This window comes from Silurus meridionalis, chromosome 1 (assembly GCF_014805685.1).
Source record: "Silurus meridionalis isolate SWU-2019-XX chromosome 1, ASM1480568v1, whole genome shotgun sequence".
Lineage (NCBI taxonomy): Eukaryota > Metazoa > Chordata > Actinopteri > Siluriformes > Siluridae > Silurus > Silurus meridionalis.
In genome coordinates this window covers 9,032,448-9,044,355 of record NC_060884.1, presented here as the reverse complement: position 1 = coordinate 9,044,355, position 11,908 = coordinate 9,032,448, and the positions used below count along the sequence as shown (strand labels likewise).

Below are 11,908 nucleotides of genomic sequence, written 5' to 3'. Positions count from 1 at the left end.
GAAACAGGCCCACAGCATCACAGATCCTCCACCATACTTCACGGTGGGCATGAGGTGCTTTTCGGCATACTCATCTTTTGTTTCGCCAGACCCACTTAGAGTGTTTGTTGCCAAAAGCTCAATCTTAGTCTCATCTGACCAAAGCACACGATCCCAGTTGAAGTCCCAGTACCGCTTAGCAAACTCCAGGCGTTTACGTTTGTGAGTGTTAGTGAGAAAAGGCTTTTTCCTTGCATGCCTCCCAAACAGCTTGTTGGCATGTAGAGGCGTCTGATGGTTGTTTTGGAGACTCTGTGACCCCAAGATGCCACTCTTTGATGCAATTCTGTGACGGTGAGCTTGGGAAATTTTTTTACTTATCTTACCATCCTCCTCACTGTGCGTTGTGGCAAGATAAACTTGGGACCTCTTCCAGCCTTGTTTGTCACTGTTCCAGTTGTTTTAAACTTCTTAATGATTCCTCTGACTGTAGATACCGGCAAGTTAAGGCGAGTGGCTATTTTCTTGTAGCCATTGCCTGACTTATGAAGGTCGACACACATCTGCCTTACTTGAATGGTGTGTTCTCTTGTCTTTGCCATGTTGACAAATGGGTAAGAGAATTAGGCCTCTGTGTCACGTCATATTTATACCCCAGGAAACAGGAAATCATGAATTACTAATTAAAAGTCCCTAGATACCCTGACCAACCTTAGCAACTACAGAAAAATATATATATAAAAAAAAAAAAAAACAATTACATTTTTCAGAGGAATTGTTAGGGGTGCCAATAATTGTGGGACACATGATTTCAAGTTTTTTTTTTCTAAATGTATGATTTTTTACCACCAAAGTTATGTACTTAAATGAAAGGTTGGATTTTCTCTTTTTGCATTTGGGTTCTATGTTGTTTTAAAAAAAAGAAGAATTTTTAGAAGTCCACGACCACATCTTACACAGGGGTGCCAATAATTGTGGAGGGCACTGTATGTGTATATATATATATATATATATATATATATATATATATATATATATATATATATATATATATACACACACACACACAGTAATGTGAACAGCTAAAAAAAGGATACAATTTATTCATTATATTGTCATACATACAGTAGCTGTGACAAAATGAGAGAGAAGTGCAACAATTCTTAGTCTCAGACAGATTTATTCTATAAAGTAACATAAGAAATATACACACACCTCATCATAAAGTTGAATGTTCACCTGGCATGGATCAGATGAACATAGAAGTATAGAACTAACGGAGCTGATAGGCTGGGTTTCACGAAGGGTGACCTGCCCACTGGTGGTTTGTGCCATCTCATTGACTGAAAGCATGGAGCAGCTCTTTCTCCACTGGTGATTTTCATCAAGGAGGCAAAGTGTTTCCTGAGTAGCCAGTACAGTCACTGAGGTCAGAGAATCGCCTTGGGAAAAAGACATACAAAAGCAGACTGAAACAATCTTACAGACTCTTTACATACAGTAAATAAAATAGTGCCTATATAAAGTCCTCCATTATAAGCAACATGCAGTAAATAGAAATTCAGGACTTTTTAAGAGATGCAATCATTCCTGAATATAGTATAAGTGTAATGATGTGTATTCAGTCCCTGCTGAAAGCCTACACACCCCAGTTGAAACTGCAGCTTTTTATAATGTAAAAAGTTAAATCATTCAATATATTTTTTCAGCTTTAATATATAACAATAACATGCATGGGAATAACCCTTATCAAATACTTTGTTAAATCTTGATTTGGCAACTCATCCTGGCTGATACATTAAATATTTAGGGATGTAGTTGGAAATCATTACACAGGTTTTTTTTTTTTTTTTTTTTGAATAGGACTTGGACTCTTAACTGGGTCATTCCAAAAAATCATTTGTTTGGGCTTTTAAAACATTAGTTACATCAGAAAGATAGCTTTGGATAAAGAGAAGGTGTCAGTGGGGTATGGGGATTTTTGAAAAATTCACCTGCTAAAACGGGATGCTTTCTCAGGTCATTCTAATTCAGTGCTGTCAGGTAATTTTATAGTTTACTGTTTTTAGTATAAAACTACAGCTTTAGTTCTATAAATTAAATGCAGGTCTGCATGTACAGCACTTTCTATTCTACTCTACTTTCACTGTAGTTTCTATTAATTATAGGAAATGGCTATTGTTTATGCAGAAACAAATAAGTATTACTTGAGTAAATTTTATATTGAGTATTTATTTTTTAGGAAGAGAATTTGTTTATAATCCTATATGAAAATAACAGTAATAACAGGATTTCTAAAAAATAAATAGTTTGCAAAGTTGACAAATAACTTTTCAACTTAATAAAGTGCTACTGAGAGGTCTGTGATTCAGTACAAGTTAATTACTGTCTATCTGTAATCATAAATACTCACCTAGCTGGAGGAACGCCAGAATGTATAAGAATGGAGGATGGTTGTCTTTTTCACTTTCTGTCTTACTGCTCTCACAAACTAGGGGCCTGTCACACACACACACACACACACACACACACACACACACACACACACACACACACACACACACACACACACAAGGTATCTATATTTGTATATATTTAGGTTATTAAGCATAATAACAAATTTATACAAATTAAACCATTAACGATCTAAAGAAAACATTTCAATAGCTTTATTGTACAAAAGCATTAATAAGAAAATCTATAGTTGTATAAATCTAACAGTGCTATGATAAATTAAGTTTAGCACCATAATTCCTATAAAACAAGGCAGATATCTGACTAGAGACGGATTATCTGAATGAAAACAATTTCTATCAAGTTTGCGGACACCTGCTCAGAAGCATGGTATGTACTTTTTGAGCATTGCATTCCACATTTAGTCCCAATTTGCTCTTACAATTCCCTCTACCCCTCTGGGAAGATGTTGCACTAGATTTTGGAGTGCGCTTGTGGACATTTGTGTTCATTAGCTAGAAGGGTGTTAGTAAAGTCAAGTATTGAGGTAGGGTGGGGAGCGTGTTCAGTAGGGTTAAGCTCAGAACTCTATAACAGGCCACTCAAGAGCTTCCTCTCCAAACCATGTAAACCATATCTTCATGGAGCTTGTTTTATGCACAGGGGCATTACCATGCTGGAACAGGTTTGAGTTTCGAAGTTTAAGTAAATGGCAAATTTTATTATACCGCATCCAAAGAGTCCTATACAATCGTGTGCATCCAGTTTTATGAAACCACAGTTTAAAGAAGAACCACATACTGCAGGAAAGGTCAGGTGTCCAAATACTTTTTGTCCAAATTGTGAAACATATGAAACACATTAGCCTAGGATACAACAATTAAAAAATGCTAAATTTGAAAAGTGTTTTAGCTATATAAATAGAATGTGAGTTGGTAAGGGATTATTTTACATACCACAGATAGTGTTTGGGATTCAGTTGAGTTGCTGAGACAGTCTTAAGCTTCATGGCAGACTTTGGGGTAAGTTCTGTTGTTATTGCTTTTATAGAAAGAAAGAATTTTATCAATGACCACCTTGATACATCTTTACTATCCTTATATCCATTATTAAATAATCAATAGCACCATAAGTGCTTCTAAAACTACTGTCCAAATACATATTATGGCAATTATGGATTTTAACATAATATATAAAACATATTCTGGGTAATTTAACGTGTTTTTATTTACTACATATTTCCATATGTTTCTTCATAGTTTGGATGTCAAGAATTAATGTACAATTTTGAAAATAGAAATATTATGAAAAAAAGAGAAGGAGAATGCGTGTCTTGCAGCAGCTAAGTTACAGGACAGCATATGATTTAGCCAAGTAACATGCCTAGTCAGTGTTGCATGTACCTTTTATATAGCAAGCTGTGACATTTTCCCAATTATTACAAAATTAGATCAATGGGTATATTCTAGTTACTGAAGAATCTATGGCAGGGACATTCTCTGCCAGCAATAGCTAGACAGGAGACTCCATCTAATTAATCTATTTAGCAAGCTAAGCCAACCTATATATGTTCTGAACACTTAAATTGAAAGTAAAAAAAGCAAAAGCATGATTGTGGTAGAATAAAACTTTCTTTCGGCTTCTCCCATTAGGGGATGCCACAGCGGATCATCCGTATTCATGAGCCGCATGTTTGATTTGGCAAATCAAGATTTTTAATAGGCAGAACACCAAGCCCTTTCCCAGGTGTGCACAGAGTAGGATCAGTGCTTTCAGGCACTGCACATGAGGTCGGCCAGCCTTTTGCACACCTGCTTCGTGGTGGCTGCCAAAAGTGGGTGCTGGAGAAGGAGCACAACACAGACAAAATCATCGACCATTGGGGCTTTTTCTCTCTTGACACACAAGAAGTATGGCAGAGTGGGTCCAAAGCCAGTTTTCGGAGTCACAAGATCAGGCAGTCCAACTGGCTGAAGACCACTTGGCGGCTCAGTCTATATAAACCATTATCTTCACAACTAAGCTGAAAAACTATGTCCTAAAATTAATATATTTACAGTGCTACATTTAAATATCTACTTAAAGCTATACACATGACTATGATAATTTCAATTTAATAAGTAATATATCTTATTTAGGCGGAGATCCCACTCCGCTGCCTACAACACAGGGCTCGCCACTGGGAACACTGACAAGTACAAGGCTGCATCTTACAGTGTGCACAGAGCGGTAAAGGAAAGCAAAGCGGTGCTACAGGAAGGTACTAGTCACAGTTCAACATGGAATGCGGTCGCTCCACTGGCAAACGAGCTAAACGCTGTGATAGCTGGAGAGGTAAACATGTTCACCATCTCGAAGCATGACGTGAGGAGGGCGTTCAGAAGAGTAAATACCATGAAGCCATCAGGACCAGATGGCATCACAGGTCAGGTTCTGTAAGCCTGCGCTGATCAGTGCTAGTGATAGTGATAGTTGGTCAGTGCAGGCTTACAGAACCCGACCTGTGATGCCATCTGGTCATAAAGTCTTCATGGTATTTACTCTCCTGAATGCTCTCCTCGCATCCCAGGACCTCCTGACTGATAAACCACAAGCCATACGGGTGGGCAAACACACCATCCATCCTCATACTCAGCACTGGTGCTCCTCAGGGTAGTGTTTTGAGCCCCCTGCTGTATTTCTGTGTGGCCATTTCCAACTCCACCACCATCAATAAGTTTGTTGACGACACTGTTGTGGTGGGCCTAATAAACAACAAAGAGGCAGTCTACCCACAGGAGATTTAAAACCTGAAGAGATGGTGCCAAGAGAACAATCTTCTCCTGAATGTCAGCAAGACTAAGGAGTTGGTCAGTAGACTTCAGCAAGAAACAGAAGCAGTCATACCAACCACTAAACATCAACAGGAGAGAAGGTACCTAGGTGTTCACATCACACAGGACCTGTCTTGGTCTTGGTGTTGACCTTGGTGAAGAAGGCCCGGCAGCATCTGTACCATCTGAGATGCTTAAGAGACTTTAAACTACTCTCTCAGGTGCTAAAGATTTTCTACACCTGCATCATTGAAAGCATCCTGACGGGCAGGATTATTTCCAGACAAGCCCTCCTGAGGGTGGAGCAGTCAGCTGAACTTACCATCCACACCGAGCTCCCTAAACCTGCAGGACATCTACAGCATGTAGACCAGGACCAGGGCCAGGAAGATTGTGAAGGACCTCAGCCATCCCAACAATAGACTCTTTTCTCTTTTACGTTCAGGGAAGTGCTTCCGCTCTTTGAAAGCAAACAGAGAAAATGAGGAGGCGCTTCTTCCCACAGGCTATTCTGCGTTTAAATCAGGAAACACCCAGCAACTAATACCTGGACTTCTCTCTCCATCTCACTCCCTTTGCTGCACAACTATTATTTACAATCATTTAGAATATTCACTATTATTTACATTACTTGCACTAGTGGAATTTGACACTGGATCTAGCCCTCTAACTCTGGACTTGACTAGCACAGCGTCACTTTATAACTTATCACTTTAAAATTTTTTATACCAGCACATGGACACTTTAATGACAATTACAATCATACTGGGTCACTTTAATCTGTACTTCTGTCTATATCTGTCATACAAATCCATCCATTCACCCTGTTTGATTCATGTATGTGTATATACACATACACACACACACACACACACACACACACACACACACACACAATTATTTATTTTATATATATATATATATATATATATATATATATATATATATATATATATATATATATATATATATATATATATGACAAAAAACTGAGCCCCATAACATTAGACCAATGAAATTGCTGAAAATTCTTTATATTAAATCGAATGCGCTCCCACTGAATCGGGCCGCACCACATCATAAATATGGATGAGGTTCCTCTGAAGCAATCTTTGAAGTCTGGGGTTTTGGGGCATTTCCAATTGCGTAAAATCATCCTGGCAGCTGTAATACAACCAATCTTAACTAGAGTAAACACATTCTTTGTTATGTTGGGTACAACCAATTTATCTCCCAGAAGGCATAGTTGTGGTTCCACAGGTATGTTAGAGCCCATCCACTTTTGCATTACTCCCAGAATTTTACACCAAAATGGGTGAACTAAGGAACATTCCCAAATCATATGTAAATATGCAAATCATATGCCTCTACTTCTTTACATTTCCAGCACAGATTATTTCCAGCTATACCCATTCTGTAAAGCCTGGATGGTGTATAATAATATCTATGTACTACTTTGTAATGAATGAATCTCCCCCTTGCTTCCTGTTATGTTCTTACCCACATTAGATATGACGTACAGCCAATCGTTTTCATGGATATCTATCCCCAAGTCCTTTTGCCAAATAGTCCTCAGGTTTTCACAGGTATCTGCATTTACATTAAGCATTGATTTGTAACACATAGAAGCAGTCTGAACTACCTGCGGCAACTGAAGATAGGCATAAACAGGGTTATCACTCGTATTAGATTTGCTCTTGACACAGTGTCTAATCTGCAGATACTTCCAAAAATGTCCTTGACCCCCAATATTATATTTTCCCACCAATTCAGAGTATGACATAAAAACTCAATTTTCATACAAATCACCAATTACAGTTACCCCTTTAAGATGCCATTGTTCCCAAAACACACACGCTTTACCTATGCAAATTTCAGGATTCCTCCATAGTGATGCATACGACTGTCTATAATGTGATGTCTTGCACAGTTTATGAATTGTGTTCCAAACATGTCTTGAGTGCATTGTCACTGGATTGGAGTCCCATTTAGCTCCAGAGCATTGTGAAAGAACATTAATGGGATAAAATGATGAGGCCAGTTTCTGTTATATCTTGATCCAGTCCAACTCAGAATCTGCCTTGTCCCAATGCTTAGCCAGCTTGGCTATTTCAAAAGAAAGATTATACAATCTCACATCAGGTAATCCAAGGCCCCCCTTGTCCCTTGGGGAAGTCAATTTACTCATTTTAATCCATTTTAGTCTTTTTCCATCCCATGATAATTTTCATCCTTGATAATTTTGTCATATCTTTTGAAGATAGGGTCTGGAATGTTTACAGGTATCATCATGGATATATAATTGAACTGTGGAGCAATAACCATCTTGACAACATTGACTTTACCCCACAGAGAGAGTTTCAGATGTTCCCACTTGTCCACATTGTGCTTTATCTTTGACAGCAGTGGCTCATAATTCAACATTATTATATCCTCCAAGTTCTGTGTTAGTTTAACCCCAAGGTATATCATACCTTTTGGAATCCATTTTAAACCGAATTGGGTCACTGTATGGGAGTGACATGTTCTAGATATTGGCATAGCCTCAGACTTGACCCAATTTATTTTGTATCCTGACACTCTTGAATATAATTGTATAACACTCATTAATGGAGGTAGAGATTTGAGAGGATCACGAGATAACAACAAAATATCATCCGCATATAACATCAACTTGTGCACCAACCCCTCCCCTCCCCCCCTTACTCCCATAATTTTTGGGTCTGCCCTGATCATAATGGCCAGAGGTTCCAAAACCATTGTGAATATTAACGGGGACAGTAGGCATCCCTGACGAGTGACTCTTGAAATTGTAAAAAATAAGGAAGTCACGCCATTTCCCATCACTGCTGCTCTAGGATTCTTATATAATAAACTAATCCAGGACCTATATATATGACCAAACCCAAAATTCGACAGGGCTGCGGCCAAAAAGCCCCATTCCACCCTGTCGAAAGCCTTTTCCGCATCCAAGGATATAGCTGCGATCGGGGTGTTCTCTGAAGAATTCACATTAGATGAATTAGCCTTCTCATATTATCAGCTTATGACCTTCCCTTAATGAAGCCCACTTGGTCTTTATAGATTATACTTGGAAAAACTTTCTCTAACCTTGACGCCAAAATTCTCGCCAACACCTTACAGTCCACATTGATAAGACTTACTGGCCTAAAATTAGCCGGATCAGATAAATCCCTATCTTTCTTAGGTATCAGTGTTATCAATGCCTCCATGAAAGTACCAGGCAATTCTCCAGTCTCAAACGCCTCTATATAGACTTCTTTTAGAATTAGAGCCACTATATCAACATACTTCCTATAATATTCAGCTGGAAACCCGTCCACCCCTGGCGATTTACCAGATTTCATAGAGGTAATTGCAGCTTTGACCTCCTCATCTGTAATAGGAAGGTCTAGAGACTCAGATTGCAATGTATCTAACTTAGGTAACTCTATATTAGAAAAAAACTGTTCCAGTTCTTCTCCATCTAGATCACCTGAAGATGTATATAAATGTTCATAAAACTTATGAAAGACCTCATTTCTTTCTTTCGTCAATGATAGCATAGTATCTCCTTTCTTAATTGCCGGAATAACATTAGCAGCATTTTGTTGTTTTAATTGTCTGGACAGGAGCTTGCCCACTTTTTCACCTCCTTCATAAAACCTGGTCCGCAGCCTAAATAGTGCATACTCAGCTTTTCTATTATATATTGTGTAGCTGAAATTTATATCTACAAATATCCTGTTATAAATCATTAGAGTAGTGTCTAGCCAGCTCCTTCTACAATGTACAAATTGTTGCTTCCAAGTTCTAAGCCAAGTCTCTTCCCTCCTTCTTTCTAGCTGCCTGTGCAATCAGTTTGCCTCTAATATATGCATTTGAGGCCTCCCATACAGATGCCAACCTATCAGTGCTTCCCACATTCAATTCAAAAAAGGAGGTCAGATCGTCAGCCAACAATTTGGTACTCTCCACATCTTGTAATAATGTAGTATTCAATTGCCATCTCCCCTTCCTACCAGCTTCTGTATTTAGAGCTATATCCAGTTCCACAGCTGCATGGTCTGACAATACTATTGCTCCAATCTTACAATTTGCTACCTAATCAGTGATAGAATTTGAAAGTATATCTGTTGGATTGACCAGACGCCAAATATCGATCAACCCAATATCCTCCGTTAGCATATGAAGTGCAGCCCTATCCCTTGGCATAGAACAGGGGTGGCCAACCAGTCAGAGACCGAGAGCCACATTTGTGACTGTGTTACCGCAAAGAGCCACATCATACACATGGGCACACATGAACATCACCCATCCCTTCCTCTTACACACACACACACACACACACACACACACACACACACACACACACACACACACACACACCTCTGCTCAGCCAGATTTATTGTAAATGTCACACACCAACATAATGACAGAAATTGACTCCTACAGTTTTAAGACCACAGGCCAGTCATTTTCAACAATGTACATTGTATGCACTGTCTCACACACACAAACTCTGTTTAACCAAGTCCACAAACAAAAATATAATAATTTACAATAGCGTTTTTCTTTTACTATGCATGTTACTTAGTGGGACTTTTGGCATTCTTTGCCTTAAACAATCCCCTTTAAATCTGCCTCGTATTCCGTTGTTGCCACTCTAAGCAATTCTTTCACGTGTGTCAGTCAGAACAGATCGATGCTTTGATTTCACGTGTTTCAGGATAGAAAACGAAGACTTTGTTTGTGGGTTTTTTTTTTTTATGTGCGTGTTCACTTCGCTTGAGTTTAATACGGTATTTTCGTCAAATGCGCATGTGCGTGAGATGAATATACCGCAGGGGTGGGCAATTAATTTTTACAAGAGGGCCACATGAGAAACCTGAATTGTGTCAGAGGGCCACACCAACGATAATATTTTAGGGATGCACCGAAATGAAAATTCAATTCAAATGGCAATGAAATCCATAATTTTTTGTGTTATGCCTTTTGCCTTGGCACCATCACTGGAAAACTTTCCTGCCTTTTTAAAAACGTCCGCTACAGACGGAGTGCGCATGCTCGGATTGACTTTACTTTTCTGCGCCGCGTTCTTCTCATATTTAGAATGGCAATCGGGATGTTTGGATTTCAGGTGATACATTAAACCCGACTTGGAGAAACTCTTTGCAGATACACCCCCTCTTGAAATTTCAGCATTGCATGTTTTGCAAATCGCTATCTGCACACCGCAGACATGTTGCTCTTATCCAGATAACCGTGTGCTGGCTGCGCTTTTTTATTGCGTCATTACATTGTGTTTCTGCCGTGTTGTTTCGGTGATTGAGGTATTTCCGAAAATTCTCGGTGCATGCCTGTTATTTATGATTGGCCTCATGCCAAGGTCTGATATACCGCAAAGTTTCCCAGTAGGGGCAAGCTCATTTAAGTGTTAAAAATACCGTATTGAACTTAAGCAAAGCGAACACGCACATAAAAAAATCAAACACACAAAAATCGATATGAACGTAAGAGCCGTATGAAACCAGCCAAAGAGCCGCATGCGGCTCGCGAGCCGTGGGTTGGCCACCCCTGGCATAGAAGATCCCTGATATTTACTCTTATCCAAAACCCCATCCATAACCTGATTAAAGTCCCCAGCCAAAATTATTTGTTCCTCTTTTTCACCAAGAATCTTGTTTACTTGAACAAAAACCGGATCTACCTTATTGGGGGCATATACATTGCATAAGATCACTTTTACTCCATTAATGAGGGTTTCTATACAAATAATCCTACCCGCATCATCTATAGTTTCTGTAAAACTTTCTTTCGGCTTCTCCCATCAGGGGTCGCCACAGCGGATCATTCGCATGTTTGATTTGGCACGTTTTTACGCTAAATGCCCTTCCTAACGCAAACCTCCCCATTTATCCGGGCTTGGGACTGGCACTTAGAGTGGCTGGGGTTCGTTCCCTGACCGAAGATCGAACCCGGGCTGCAGTGGTGAGAGCGCCGCATCATAACCACTAGACCACCAGGGGACATCTTTAGTTTCTGTTAACATTACGAAATTCAGCCTCATGTATTAGGATCATTACTCCATTTTGTTTGCTCGTAAATGATGAATAAAATACATGCCCCACCCAGTCTTGTTTGAATTTGAGCGCTTCGTTATCTGTTACATGACTTTCTACACGTTTATGTTTGAGATACGACAAAACCTTTTTTCTTTTAATTGGACTTCCACACCCGTTAATATTCCATGTTATAAACCTGATGTGACTACCCATGCACGATATAAATTAATTGCACGTTTCCGTGCGTGTAATCAGATATGTTGGGTGACTGCCCTGGGAATGGTATACTAAACCGTGATGTACATTCAATCAAACTTAACAAACGACAGTTGAACATTTCAAACACCAAAACTTCCTTCAGCAAAACGCTATTGCTGCCCAGAAAGTAACAAATTATCAAACCCCCTACCCAAAGCTTAACAACAAACAAAACAAAAAAAAGAGACAACAAAAAAAGAATGGCCATACCAAACAACGAGGACCGTCCTAGTCCAAACAACCAGAGATTGCGGTCCGTGAGGTGCCGAATCAGCTATCCAGCCCTGCCTTGGCTGTCAAAACTGTTCCAAGACAGCAGCTATCCAGCTCACCCGCCCA

General features: G+C 39.3%; 1 protein-coding gene across 5 annotated transcripts in view; it reads right to left on the bottom strand.

Moving 5' to 3' along the window:
• The window catches only part of LOC124397854 (serine/threonine kinase 11 interacting protein), a 69,574-nt gene that overhangs the window by 3,662 nt on the left and 54,004 nt on the right, over window positions 1-11,908 (bottom strand). For 3 of the 5 annotated variants that reach the window (XM_046867828.1, XM_046867746.1, XM_046867910.1), the window contains 3 exons: window positions 3,390-3,474; window positions 2,393-2,478; window positions 1,195-1,421 (listed from right to left, as the gene is read on the bottom strand). In XM_046867828.1, coding sequence (XP_046723784.1) covers window positions 1,195-1,421; window positions 2,393-2,478; window positions 3,390-3,474 — 398 coding nt within the window. Of the gene's footprint in view, window positions 1-1,194; window positions 1,422-2,392; window positions 2,479-3,389; window positions 3,475-5,568; window positions 5,707-11,908 lie in introns of those variants that run through there. The other 2 variants (XR_006928002.1, XR_006928011.1) reach the window with 2 other exon arrangements.